The sequence below is a fragment of the Carassius gibelio genome, chromosome B12, assembly GCF_023724105.1.
Source record: "Carassius gibelio isolate Cgi1373 ecotype wild population from Czech Republic chromosome B12, carGib1.2-hapl.c, whole genome shotgun sequence".
NCBI classification, from domain to species: domain Eukaryota; kingdom Metazoa; phylum Chordata; class Actinopteri; order Cypriniformes; family Cyprinidae; genus Carassius; species Carassius gibelio.
The window spans coordinates 17304676-17319761 of record NC_068407.1 but is presented as its reverse complement, the minus strand read 5'-3'; the positions used below and the strand labels follow the sequence as shown (position 1 = coordinate 17319761).

General features: G+C 41.2%; 1 protein-coding gene across 7 annotated transcripts in view; it reads right to left on the bottom strand.

Moving 5' to 3' along the window:
* Nucleotides 1–15086, bottom strand: part of LOC127969570 (ankyrin-3) — a 186971-nt gene that overhangs the window by 1939 nt on the left and 169946 nt on the right. For 4 of the 7 annotated variants that reach the window (XM_052571630.1, XM_052571629.1, XM_052571626.1 and 1 more), the window contains 5 exons: nt 7048–7122; nt 6605–6736; nt 6252–6395; nt 3623–4316; nt 3301–3526 (listed from right to left, as the gene is read on the bottom strand). In XM_052571630.1, the coding sequence (XP_052427590.1) occupies nt 3301–3526; nt 3623–4316; nt 6252–6395; nt 6605–6736; nt 7048–7122 (1271 nt within the window). Of the gene's footprint in view, nt 1–1367; nt 1506–1634; nt 1719–2295; nt 2383–3300; nt 3527–3622; nt 4317–6251; nt 6396–6604; nt 6737–7047; nt 7123–9108; nt 14941–15086 lie in introns of all 7 variants that reach the window. The other 3 variants (XM_052571623.1, XM_052571624.1, XM_052571625.1) reach the window with 3 other exon arrangements.

Here is a 15086-nt window from a genome sequence, read left to right as displayed (position 1 = left end):
AGACGACTCTAAATGATCCGTCATACAGCACAGCATCAGTAGGGATATTACTCTCAATGCCCATCCATGGTAACACACAACAGATGCTATAAAAGAAAAAAATTATTAGCGAGAAGTCAATGTTCACTCTATCAAACCTATGTTTATAGACCTTTCAGCCACATAAGCAGAAACAGCCCCGGTGCAGTCAGTGTCAATGAAGGAATTGTTTTCTCAAAATGAATTAAAGGGATAGTTCACCCAAAAATGAAAATTGCATGCAAAAATGCATGCTGTACATAAACCAGACTTTGTAAACAGATCTGAATATTTTGACAGAGAGGGTGCCCAGCCTTACTTATTTAAGCCAGAATATACAGACAATGAACTAAGAGAGATGGAACTCCTACATCAGCAGCTCGATACGCGTGCATTGTGGTACTCTCGTGAATGCGTGTTAAAGACTGACACGGAAAAGAAGAAATTGTTAAAGTTGAATAAAAGCTTTCTTTTAGCTTTATAACATTACAGCTGAACCACTGATGTCACATGGATTATTTTAATTATGTCCTTAAAACCTTTCTGGGCCTTAAAAGTGTCAGTTGCATTGCCTCTCTATGCAGGGTCAGAAAGTTCAAAAATATCTTAATTTGTGTTCCAAAGATGAAGAAAAGGCTAAACGGTTTTGTCATTTTTGGGTGAGCTATCCCTTTAAATTTAGCTATCCCTTTAATTAGATTTTTTTTCCGTCTGTGTTATTTCATGAAAACAAATACACAAAAATAACATGCATGAGAGTAAAGCAATGTAGATAACATGCTTATAAATAACATTAGGCTATTTATCTAGTGTACTTATATACAAATCAAACATTACTGTTCTTTTTTTTTTTTTTTTTTGCATTTGTGAGGTATCTCAAGATTTGTTACTTTTGTCAAGAAAACTTGTATTATTCTGAGATCAAGTAAGTTATGCTCATGGCAAAAAAAAAAAAAAAAAAACATTCTAAAGACATTTTTTTGGTTAATTTGATGTAGAATGCAGCCTTAATTAAATCAGCACAGCTTAAGTTCCATACTGAAAATTGTAACACTAACAGTTGTAACGGTTTAGCACATTCAAGCTTTTTCACCTCACATGTTTTTTTTTTTTTTTTTGAGCCTTCTTTGTGTTCTAAATGTTTTTTTTGAGTCTGTTGGAGCAATATTAAACGTATTCAGCCACACAGCTAGAGGGAACACATATCAGTCCACAGACGTTTCCATTAATAAAGCCACTTCAAATCAAAATCTGAAAACTTGGGTTAGATTTCAGATACAGCAGGCTGTTCTCAAATGTTCTGCACACTGCAGGTCCACACTAGCATCAGCACCGCACACGGATCCAACCTCAGTGTGCTCTCTGTGGGGCCCAGGGCCCCCTTGTTCCTCCTGCTCAGCCCTACTGGCCTGCCGGGAACGCTTCCCACGTTTTCTCCTGCCTTTCTCCTCCACACCAGCTGTGCGACGCACCACTTTACGGATGACCTAAGAGAAGGGGGTAAAGTCACGTCTCATGGTAATGGTTTAAACCCACACGGGGGCAGAAGGGAAGGGTAAAGACGTGGTAAAATGAGGAGACTGTGACGCTGCTATGGGGATGGGGATGGACATTACTTTTCTGGTGACCGTGTTTCCATCTTCATCTGTGTACTGCTCCTCTGTCACAGTCTCAACAGGGATGTTTCTGGCCTGATCACCCTACAGAGGTGGGATGCATGATGAAACAGCAGATCTTTTACTTTGTTTTCAAGTTTAGGTCACACACACACACACGATGTGTGAGTAACGGAATTCCATTTCTTCTGACCAAAAAAGAAAAATCTGACATTTTTTGGTTTGAGACGAGACAAATTTTCAAGCCAAGCGTGCCGATAACAACAGCTGAATGTATTTAGTCATAAAAAAAATACACTGCAGGCAAAAAAAGAAAGAAAGTCTTATACATTTAAATCAAATCTGTAAAATCAAGATGCACAAAGATAAGTTCCATTATGTAGCTAAACTTAATGCTAACATTAATATTAGTAGTGATGCTAACCTTAACAAGCATCTTTAATTAATCAAAGATAGGGGAAGGAAAAAATATCAGAGAATAAAAATCAAACAAAAAAAAAGAAAAATAGATCACGCTAGAAAAATCCACTCCAAAAATCACAGCAAAATTTTCATTGGTGTGCTAATCACTTCATTCCCTCTTAACACACAGACTAGAAGCACACGCAAAGTCTGTAGCACACAAACCAGGCCAAATCTACAAGAGTACGACTCATAGTACCTTCAAAATCACTCTCCGCCGGTACACTCTGGTGGTGACCGTTTCTTCCTCATCAGAGCTGGATTCATTATCGCTACAAGCTTCCTGCTAGAGTCAGGTCAGCACATTACAGCAGTGCATGAGCCATCAAACTTCAACTAATGTTCTTTAAATCACAAATCTGCACTGTGCTCAAGGATTGATGGCGACCCAGCATTGATGATAATTAAACAATGGAAAATGTAATCACGTTTATATTGGCAGTTGTAATCAATCTGGAGTTAGACAGCTATATGAAAAACGTTACATTTTTCATCTGGAAAGGTATACGTGATGCATTTGAAGCATAATCAAGTACTTTGAGGATTAAATATAATACATGTCACGTCTTTTGTTAAACATTTTATTAGCTTGAGACTTGAGAGACTGGAAAAGACATGACATCTGCACGAAAGTTTGAGTACAATGGAATTTTTACATAGGAAGAGCCCAAAATAAATGACTCCCTGGGCAGTGAACTTGGAACAACTTTTGGCGCTTTTCCACTGCTTGGTACTATTAGGCTCAGTACGGTATGGCACGGTTTGACTCTGCGTTTCCACTGCAGTTAAGTACCGCTTTAGAGTGAGCGGGATTATTCACATGTCGTTATAATTGTGCCGCCTCTACCGCCGTGACTCGTGAAAAAAAATTTTTATTCCACGACGCCCCATCAAGCTCTCGCTGGATCTGCTCCTCTGCTGTCAACCAGAGGAACATCTGTACTTTCTCAAGAGACAACAAAACAGCCACTTTTGGGTTGTTAAATGGTACGGTTCAACCTCAGCCGAGGTGGTAAAAAAAAAAGTACCAGGTACTGTACCCAGTGGATAACCCCCCCCAAAAGTGAACCATACCGAACCATACCATGCAGTAGAAAAGCGCCATTAGATATACCCTGAGCCATGTTAAAAACCTGGTTCATCTATCTTAGAAAAGCCACAGTGTATGTTCTTCGTTTTTTAAGGTATCTTAAAGAAAATTTACCTGGATTTTAGGCTCGGAAATGTCCTCCCCCCTGATGTTTGGTCCTCTGTCCTCTAGAGCCTCCCTGCTTACTTCTTCTTGTCCAGAGTCTTTCCTAGCTTTGCCCTTTGGTTTGCTGGAAGACTCACTGGCGTCTGGTGACAAGCAAGCTTGGGCTCGGAGCTCTGGATGTTCCCCATTTTGCCTCTCAGTTTGCACTCCAGGTGTTGATGACACTAGTTCTTGGCTGTGGAGAGTTTGAAATACTTTACTTGACTGATACCTAACCTGCTGAGCTTGTGGAATAAGAATAAAGTTAGTTGGTAGAGGTCACTGTTCTTACCGGGACTCTCTTTGCCCTTGTGTTTCAGAATTCAGTCCTTGGCCCAAAGTTGGCGTCTTCCCGTTTGCACCAGACGTCTCACTCTGCAGACCTGAAACTGAAAACATGTCTTTTTCTGCCAGCTGCACTTGAGAGAGGATCGCTTGCAGCCTCTCCTCAGTCATCTCCTCATCCTCTGAGCCTTCCTCCAACTTAATGTTCTCCAAGAGAGACTTTAACTTCTCTTGGGTCATCTCTTCATCTTCGTCGTCAAACCCAGACTTGCCACTCTCTCCAGGAGCTTTGCTGGCTGAGACACAAATGGGAAGCTTAGGTTGGACTTCCGTCTGCTCTTTTAACGGACTGTTTGGGAAGACATCTGATTCTTTTGAGGTTCCCTCACTGTCATGTTGTTCCGAGGGGGCTGCCGATTCTTTGCTGACACCAAAATCATCTTCAGCTGACCCATCCTCTTGGCTAACAGACTCTCGGCCTCCAATAGAGGTGTCCTCCGCCATGACAGTAGGCGGCTTGGTATCTGCAGACACTAGGCCACTAGTGTTTGGCAAGGACAGTTCACTGGGTCTAACAGGGGCACTAGAGGGAAACTTTAGCCTATTGTCCTCACTAAAGAAATCATCTTCACACAGAGGGGTAGGGGGCTCATAGGACACCTCTGAGGGACTCTTGAGCTCCAGCTCAATGTTGTGGTAACCTGAGTGATACAACACAGTGAGATGGAGGAGAACACCACTTGTGCACAATGCCACAGCAACAGATGTTATGACAGAGGCTTTTGAAAATGTCATGGAGGTTCATATCGACGTTAAGATGGCATACTGAATTGAATAAGTCCTAACCTGATGGCTTTAAAGGATTATTCTGGGTTATTTGCAGAAGTTAGAGAAGTCCCATCTTAAAAATGAGATAACTTCACAACTCAACAAACATTTTCACAGAATTTAAGTGCTATAGCAAAAATACAAGCTTTAAATTTCAGCTTTATAACCTTCTGGCACACGTACCCCATCATCTCGCCTCTTAGACTCTCAATGTCAGTGGATTACTTAGGTTTGTTTTGAGGAAAAGTCATTTTCTGTGGTAGTCATAAGGATACCACAGATGATCGATTGCAGGTTGATCAAGTTAACCCAGAATACTCCGTTACAAATATACCATTTAGGTATAATTAGTATAGTTATAATATCTGAAAGTGTAGTTCACCATGTAATTTTCAAAGGCAGATAATTACAATACTAAATATAAAGTTCAGGAACAGTGGGGTCTTGGCGTAAATGGAGGAAGATGGGTGATGATGATGATGGTGAGGAAAAGGACTGTTTGGTCAACACTTTAAGGTTAGGAGATACAAATGATGTAGAGGAAGTAGGGGCAGTAGAAGCTGTCATGGACACCAGGTTACAGAAAAATGGGGCAAGAAAGATGTTGCAGATATGGTGTTAAAAACATGAGATGTATCAGGATGATGTTGCTATATGAAGAATGCAGTGTTAATAAGAGCAAGTTACCATAGCATGAGCGAAGAGCTGTAGCAAGAGCTAGCACTAATTTACTCCACCAAAGACAGAGCAACTATGCTAAACAGTGCTGCACCACTGTGCTTTGAAATGAGGCAAAAGTGTTGCCATGAAAGAAGTTGGTAGGCAGTGGAGAAGCAGCTGGTCTGGATTTGCAGCAGAAGCACTCTATCAGGAAGGTTCAGAGGATTCTGGGCTACCGGAGGATCAGGCAGCTTGACAGCAAGCAGACATTCCATAATAGCCAGAGCCATGCTATTGATATAGCTTCCAAACTACTGAGTTACTGTTAGCACTACACAGAGAGAAACATTAATGCAATCATGCTGTAAAAGCAGGTTGAATACTATTATGTTTTCATGTATGTTTAACATCTCAGAAAAAAGTCAGAAGAGAAAACGGAGTAGAGCACTATTGCCAATGCTAATAGCTACAGTAGTTGGTATACTTTGGAGAGGATATTTTGTATACACATAAACATAATATTTGTCTTAATATGTTATGAACCAAATCTTATACCCATCAGATCCGGCACACAAGCAGAATATAAAGCCTTAACAGATATTTCAGTAGAGCACAACTGTGAACATTTACTTTTTAGTGACCTATAATGGCTAGTGTAATTCTGGCAATTATTTACATCAGTTAACAATACAAAAAAATATGAATATCAAATGTGAAAGGTTTATTCATAATTCATGAAAACCTATTTATTTTTATTTTTTACTTATGGATCCCAACTGTTGCTCAATACAAATGTATTGTAACTATTATTAAGATGGGGTAAAGTTTTGATTCAGCATTAGCTTAAGTCATATACTATATAGTTGCATGCTTTAATGCTTTCATACAAACATACAATCATAATAATTCAATATTTATGATTACACTGATCCCTGACTGGTCCAACACCAGGCTGGGAAATAGCAGTGTTGATAACTGGCGAACCTAACTGATTAGAAAAGATTGAGATTTAAACTTAAACTTGAGTTTAAGTTTATACTGGGTGTAAATTTAGAGCAATAAGTGTTTTGGCATGATGGTTCTATGAATCTACAGATTTGTGAGAGACATAGAAAAGTAGAGTTCAGGTAGATGGGGCTAAACTTTACCATCAGCCTGCTCCTGGGAAACTGCGCTATCATCTGCAAAACATCTTGTGCCTGAAATGTTACCATAGTCAAATATCGGCCCTTCCAGCAATGTCACAATATCCAGCCGATTGATCTTAGTCAGGACTGCAGTTAAGGCATCCGCTAAAAGAAGAAGAAAAAAAAAAATGAATGTTTGCCCATATTATTATATTAGCTGAACATTAAATTTAGCCTTTAGCTTGTTTCTCTTATAATGGCTGAGAATATGATTTGGATACAGAAGTCTGTCCCTGCCCAAACCCCACCCACATTTCTGCTCTCCGTATGATTAACCCTTATTCAGAAAATATGTAGTGCATTGGCACACTTACTTGTAGCGTTTTTACCATCTCGGCTAACCCATTTCTTTAATAGCATGAAACTCTGAGCTGTCAATGAGTTGGGGTTTTCCACACGGATCTGATTTATCTCATCAACCGAAAATTCCATTTCCCTGGCCAGCTCTGCAACACATTAAAAATAGATTAACTTCTCCTCTGTCTTCACCACTCCCCCCGTACACATGTGCGCAGTACTGCAGTGACTGCAGATGGCACACCCTACTGATCGCAACAGCACCGATGCTTTCAGAAACAACAACAAATAACGCAAAGCCATATCTGCAAAAAATAATAATGGTAAAAAGTAGCATTTAGGGGTAAAAATGAGACATTATTTTCACTGATGACATTATTACAGAGATATAAAAATATAGGGCATATTTGTGCTAAGGTGTAATGCAACACTTTGACCTCCAGGTGGTGTCATTTCTCACCAGTCCAACTCAGGCCAAGATGATCCGCCACAATAGCCATACGTACATCTGTTCTTTCACAGGGGCTCTGAGGGCCTGAGAGCAGAAGATGGAAAGTCATGAAAATCTTTAAAACATTATATTCAGAAAAATTAGAAAAAGGAATAAATCAGACTACCCTTTTCTGATCAAGTCAAGATCATTCAAAGTTTAGGGGAGATAATTTGCATATTTTAGCCACAACAAAATAAGTCCATATCCAAATAACAGATGAGGGGAGATTGATCAGAAAAGAGTTACAAAATCTATATTTTGATATAGTCAGTTTTCTTGTTAGTGGTTTTAAGAGGTTAGATTTGTGAAGAATGCATCTAACCTATCTAATTGGAAGTTTAAATCTTCTGACAGTATACTCTTACCAGAAACACAACAAATAAATCACAAAAAAGACACGATTCAAATGTCTCTACAGCCACAGCAGAGGGTCAAATGTGAATTCACAGTATCAAATTAAACTAAGCATGCGGCATCTTTGGTGCTGTGCTAGGACTGTGTGTCTGCGTGGGCTCACGAGATCTATAGGCTTCCTTAACACCTTAGACGAAACTAGGAACCAAAAAATAAATAAATATGGCCAGCAACCCACTCACACTGGCATGCTACAATAAAACTGACTATCCGTAGAAAAAGATCTGAAAACGGGTTTAGAGACCAGTACACAAGTACACAAAGAGAGAGAAAATGACAAATGACAGAGATGACATCTACAGTCAGGTCACACCACAGGCAATCACAACGGCTCATGCAACTAAGATCATACAAGTGTAAAGTTTTACAAACTAGGCTTGATCTCCACGCCGGGGGCCACTTGAGGCCCAGCACCCTGACTGCCTTCACCTCCATCAGTCCTCCTACTCCTTCTCCTGTCTCTCCTGGACTGCTCAACCTGTGATCTCACGTCTCTAGCAGACCTGGATGTACTGGAGGGTTGCGACGCTTCTGATAAAGACGTGTTCCTTGATGTGCTGCTTTCTTCATCCTTATTATATGCCTGCATCTTTTTCTTTTCACTGGAAAGGCAGTCCACAAGCTTCACTACACAACTAGGTTTTGAACTACTAGAACTTTTGCCAAACTTACACAGGGGTTCCTGATCAGATTTACTGCCTGATCTACTCACTGGACCGGGTTTTGATCTTTTGTTGGTGGTTATCGTTTTGGTTGGCTGTGCTTTACCTTTCTGTTTGGCTATTGTGGTGGTCCTACATTTCCCAGTTGGTGAGGAACTAACATGTTTGACCTTCATCATCGGGATTCTAGATTTAAGTTTTACATCTGGAAATGGATCTAATCGATTCCTAGCTACGGGTCTAATCTTTTGAAATGGTCTTGAAGATATTTGATCTTTTTTACAACCCAGTGGTGAATGAGGTGCTCTCACTGGCAACCTAGACTTTGGTGGCTTTCTTGTAACGTCTTTGAATTTGGAAATTACATCATTATTCTCTGTATTCCCTTCCTTGAAAGTATTAGTGTCTTTTCTGACTGAATCTGCACATGGGTTTAACTGAACTGAGCAAATATCAGGCATTAACAGCTGTTCGGTTTGTATGCCACTTTGTAGCAAGAAGTGTGTTCCAGCATTTAAGGCCTCAAGATTAGCATTATTACTGCACTTTCTGGAATTACTGGAAGATGTCTGGAGGTATGTTTGTGACTCTGTCCTCGATGAGTCTGTCCTCTGATTGTACTTGCTTGTTCTATAGGTTTCTGGTTCTACTTGATGTGCAGTTTCTGGTGTTTGGCTTTGTGAACTATCCCAGTCTACACAAACAAAATCTCTCTTCTCAATGGTGGAAGATTTGAGTCCTACCTTAAAAGAAGAACATAAAGAACTGACTTCTGAATAGGGGGGAGGCTCCATGTCATGAGATGTGTCAGTGCATATCTGAATGATATTGTATGATATAACCGTGTTGTCCTCCATCTTAACTTGTGCTCTTTCATCTATCAGTGGATTTGAGGTGACTACATTTGGTTTTCTGACCCCATCCCCTATCCTCCCTCCAAATGTATGCTCACCGATCTGAAAAAACTGCAGCCTCTCTTCAACAAAATCCCGCTTGCTCATGTCAATCGCACCACTGCGGGTCATCTCAAACATCTTCCCTTCGTGGAAGGGGAAAGGGTTTGGCTCGCTAGTTGGTGTGCTTTCATCGGTTGGGGTTCTTGCAGGAGTTGTGTCAGGGGTTGTTGCTGTAGACTTGTCATCTACTGCTAGCCCAAATGGCTTGGGATCTTCATCTTTAATTCTAGCGTCCACTACTTCATCTTCTCCCCCCTTGGTTGACCAAGGGTCAAAGCCTTTGGTTGCAACAGTTTTAAAATGAGTATTAAACTCCTCATCTAGCTTGTAACTAAAGTAAGTGTCAGACAATCCTTGATCAGATTGTTTTCCATAATTTTCACCGTCCTTTCCATTCCTTTTGTTTGAGGGATCAGTCTTATCTTTGGTCTTTATGTAATCCTCAGCTGGTGATTCTTCATGAATTACTTCAAGTTTACTTTGGCAACGGTCACTAGGTCTAGACATATTATCTGATGCCCAAAGATCCTTTCTATTTTCATTGGGAAATCCAAATGGTTTGGCAATAGGTTCACTTAAGCCGTCATCCTCATCTTGAAGTTCATATCCATCAAGAGAGTCAATCTCAGTGGCATCTGTGTCATGAGAGAACTCTGCAGTTGTCGCTATTGAGCAATCGGTGATGGACTGATCATTGCCATTTTGTTCATAATCATAATCTTCTGCTTTTCCATTACCATTTGCCCCTTGTTCTTTATCGTTTCCATTCTTGTCAGGTTTTTTGGACGGGCTTTTCGTCAAATCTTTGTCCTCATCAATCTTAAAGGTATATTTCTTTATTGGAATAGGTTTAAAGACAGATTCCTCCTCACTTGAATCGCTATCATTAGCTCCTGGGGGCACAGGAGATGGAGGCTGGACTCTTATTATAGGTTCAGCAAGAAGATGTTTATCATGCTCCTCTTGGAGATTTACTTCCATCAATTCAGTCTCAGCCTCTGAGGAAGCAGTCGACCCTTTTTTCCCGGGCTGTGAGGAATCAGAATCCAAGGGTGGTGGAGGAGGGAACTCTATATATGCAACTCTTTTGTTTTTTGTCTCCTGGACAGTTTCATGCTTACCATTGGCTCCCTTTTCTGGTCCAGATTCTTTCAAATTAATAGCTTTACCTTGCTCACTATCTTCTGACTCCTCTGAAACCTCAGCTATTGGGCTTGCAATACCTGGCATGAAGGCAATAAATGGATCAGGGGTTCTCGAGGTGAGATCATAGCTGACCTCTTCTGAGCTTGGTGTCTCTGGAGTCATAGGACTTTTGCCAGAGCTATCGATAAAAGAGAACTGTTCTAAAGTGTCATCATCAGGGCTGCCTTGAGGAGATAAGGGCTGTTTCTGTTTAACTGCATAAATTGTTCGACTTTCAGAGCTAACCATTTTTTTGAATGTTCCATTGGTTCCTCCTCCTCCCATATCTTTGTCAGACTGTTTCCCTACTTGAACACTTACATAGACTGGTAAAGTTTTAAGCCCTTTGAAACTTTCTCTTGTTGTAACAGTGGATATTTTTTCGACCGAACTAGTGTCACTTAGACCACTTGTTGTTATACTTTCAGCAGAGACTTCTTCAGTCTTCTTTGCTGCAGCTTCCTCTCTCTGTAACTCTGAACGGCCCTGAATCCTTGGTTTGGTCATGGTGGGTATGTGCGATGGGCTTTTTTCAGATAATTTAGTTAATGTGTCTTGATTTGCCTTATTTGACTGATTATTGTCTGAGGAACCAGGTGATGTTCTCACAGGAATATGAGAGTCTGTCTGTTTCTTAAGGGTCTTTATCTGAAAGTCATTCCTACTGATATTATCCTTAGACAATGAAGCTGTTTTAACGGTCTCATTTTTAATGTCACTCTTAAAAAACTGCTGCTCTTTAATATCATTAATTACACTATGCCTGTTTGCAATATTTCCATCTTTCAAAGCCTGAGAGTCAACTTTAGTAGAGCTCTCCCGAGTTTCATCAAAATCTTGTTCTTTCATTTTCTCAAAATGAGAGGTTGTTTTAACAACAGTATCTGATGTGGTTGATTTTTCAGGTAAACATTTTTCACCCGACTGCTTTGAGACAATAGTACTGCTGTTAATGTGAGGGGTTAATTTACTTTTTTCATTTTCTGTTAGTTTTTTAGTAGGTGTGTGTCCTTCGTCTGTGCAATCAGTTTTTGAGGGTTTTGAACCAGCGTAAAACTGAAACACTGGTAACTTACTTTCTGGTAGTTTCTTAACTGGTTGTTTTGACTGAGTTAGAGGCACATTCTGATCCTGTTTCTGTGCTTCTATTTCAAACTTTTGTCGAACAGAACTCACTCTAAAAGTCTTAACGGGGACTGGGGGGCCTGCATCACCTGTCTTTGTCTGCTTAAGAGCTTCGTGCTGTTTTGGCTTGTCTTCACTGAACTGTGACAGCATATGCCTCTCGGGACTGTTCGGCAGACTTGCACTTTTCCTTTCGTTTGTGCTGCCAAACATCTTCTGTCTGCCTTTGTCCCATTCCTCGGCTGCAGTCTTTTGCTTTTTCTCAGGGCTGCTGCATGTTGAGCTCGGCCCTGACTGTGTCTCTCGTGATGATCTTGTTGGTTTCTTTTTCTCAGGGGATTTGAGCTCATCATTTAACTTTTCAGTTTTGTCCCTAAAAAACTGTGAAACCTCACTCAGTTTCTCCTCTGCCTCTTTAATGGTCCGATCTACTCTATCTTCATATATGAGCTTCTCTCTGTCCCTGTCCTGCCTATCCTGGGCGAATCTCATCCACACTGCATGTTTAGGGCTACCGGGTTCTGTGGTATAATGTAATACTGTAACTTTGTCATATTGCTCATCTTGAGAGGGATATTTACCTGATTTGTCTGATGCATCCCTTGCTGACTTTAATTTGGACTCCTTCCTGGGGCCAGCTACTTTTTCTCCATATATGCCTTTTGCCCCATGGACCTCAGTGGCTACTCTATGCGCCTGGTCTGCCACTGAGTCCTCAGTATCAGAATGTGATATGTCTAATTTTTCTGAGTGCAACATTTTCTCAGCATACCTGTATGACTCCCCTCTCAACTCAGATAACTCATCATCATGATACTCAATAGAATGCTGGCTTAGAAGTTTTAAAGTTTTATATGACTCATCTGCAATAAGCTGAGCTGAACTGGGACGAGACTCTTCCTCTTGGGAAACAGGTGTATTGACTCTAGATGTGTCTAAGAAGGATGGCAATGATTCCTCAGCAGCAAGTTCCTCCTCATCTTGAAGAGTCTCATAATCACCATCAACCCTTTCAACAAGCTCCTTGAGACTTCGGTCATTCCTACATATAAACTCTGGATGCTTTTTAGTCTCTCTGATTATAACTTCAGTCGGGTCAGTTGTGTTGCCCTTTTCTATGTGCACCTCGATAATTCTCTCAACTTTGGGTTTTTTGTCCTTTTCGATGAACCGTGGCGACAATTCATCTCCTTTGATGGCATCTTGGCCAACTTTGTGCTCAAATAAACCGGCAAATTCTTTGGAAGGGTCTCTTCCAGACTGAAAAGCTTTCATTATGTCTCGGACTGACATTGTTTCTCCAGCATCTTTCAGTTGAGGTTTGTGGTAGACCATTCGAGTTGTAGTGGTGATATGAGTTTCTTCTTTGACGCATGCCAGTTCCTCAGAGCTGGCTTTCATCTGCAAGGCTTTTACCTTATCTTTGATTGAGCTAACTGCTGGCTCATGCTCAACCGGAGGCTTTAAAGCTACTGCCTCATCCATTAGAGGCTCACAGACCTCCTCAGGATGTTCATAGCTCCTGATGACATGAACAACCTCAGTTCTGGTTTCGGTTATGACGGGGGGAATAGGCACATCGGTGAAGGGGGGTTTGGGCCCTGTGCTCTCTGCACTTTGAGGAGCTGATGGGGTCTTTTCACTTCTGGTTTCAAAACCACTGTCTGAGAGGGGACTCTTGTCTTGCTCATGGGAAAGGTCATCAGGAGATTCCAGGATAGCATCTGTGCCACTATAGGAGTCTGCTAATTTACTCAAGTCTTTCTCTGAGGGAGAGGTCCGCATACCTGTGGGTGGCATTTTGAGCTTGTGCTCCGGTTTTATGGTACGCTTTTGTTTTTCCTCCCCTTCCTTCTTTATTTCATCATACCTGCTCTTTACATCAGCTATTTTTGAAAGGGAACTGGCACCAAGATCATTCATTAAGTAATCAACCACTTTAGCTAAATTGAGATCTTTATCTGGAACTGACTCTGGCCCAACAGGAAGGGATGGTTCAAATGTTGGCAGGGAACGCATGGCACTCTGTTGTGCCTCCTCAATTTCATCTTTGGAGAACTCTTCCCATTCATCTTCAGACGCCCTGTCTTTACTTGAGCTTTTGGCGTTGCTCAGTACATCTTTTGTGAGAATTTCACTAACTTTGACAAGGTCCTCTTTAACTTTCTCAACCAAACTGAAAGGCTCTTCATCCTCCATTCTGGACTCTTTAGAAACATGCGAGTTGAAGCTTTTGGCTCTGGTTGACGCGTCAGTTTGTAAGATTGCGGTCATTCTTATCAGATCTTCCTTCATATCTGCCACATCCTTAAGAATTTCTTGACTGGATGTCAACGTGGGTGCGGCAGCAGCTTTTAGGACTGTTGGGGAAATAAAAAGTGAGGGTTTTGAGGGTTTAATTCGTGATGTTGAGGACTGTGCTTGGTTGAGTGTCTGAGGTGTGATTGTAACTTTTTCTGGGAGTTTCTTCCCCTGGGGTTCAGGGAGCACACTGACCACAGAGAATACCGGAACGGACATAGAAATGGATGATATTGATGTGGTGGTAGTGGCTGTTGATCTAAGGGTATCGTAAACAGAACTTGATAAATTTGATCTTAAAGGTGAAGATACAGATTTTAGTGCACTACAATTTGACGATAAGCCAGCAGTAAGTGTTTTCTCAGCCACACTGAAGGCTGCACCAACATTGGCTGTAGCTGCTTGCGTTGTGGCCTGTATCCGTTCTTGTAAGCTGTAAACCCCTCCTGTAAACAGACGGGAAGATGCAGAGGAGGATGAGGGATATTTCATCGGTGAGATGGATCCATTAAGCAGGACTGTTTCAGTACTGGATATTGTAGGCTTAGCTGATGAAGAAAGCGATGACAGAATCGTACCCCTAGCTGCATCTGTGTTTGTTTTAATAGAGGACAAGCTTGTTATGTTTCGAATGGGAGAGGACGCTGCTATACTTGTGGGGGCCAGGGTGGATTTGAATGATAGAGATGTGTATGTATTTGTGGTTGACTTTATAGAATCAGCTTGGGTCACTGTGGAGAAAGTTCTGTCTAGCATGGATCCAGGTGACGAAATCAAGTTAGCTCTTGAGGATAATGAAGCAGCGAGCCCCTTAATGGACACCGGATCTGTGCCAGTTTTACCCGGGGAAGACAGGAGATTGGAGGAAATTTGAACTTGGTTTTGGGGTTGCTGAACCACAGTCTTTATTGGAGATGACATAGATCTGTATGTTCTAATGGGTGATGCTACATCGCTAACTGATTTTGCAGGAGAAGCGTTCAATGTTCCTAGGGTGGACTTGATTGGAGAAGCAGAGGAAAGAGACCACACAGACTTTAGTGGTGAAGCAGATGGCGTGTTGGAAGGTGAACTGGAGAGGGAACCCAGTCCACATTTTGTTTGCCCAGGGACGGTAATAGGAGCAGTCGACCATGCCTGGTAAGATCTTGTTGAAAAGACAGGTTTGTGAGCGTAACCAGCAGGCAGTGTTCTTGTTGTACTTCGTTCAACTGTTTCTTTAAACAGACAAATGAAAATCCAACATAAAGTCAACAAAAAATGGTGGAGAAACAGAGAGACCAGAAGGAAAAAATTGGTCAGTGGTGATTGTCTTATAAGGAGTACAGCAGCAGTTTTATGATGTGAAATGGAACTGAAGATG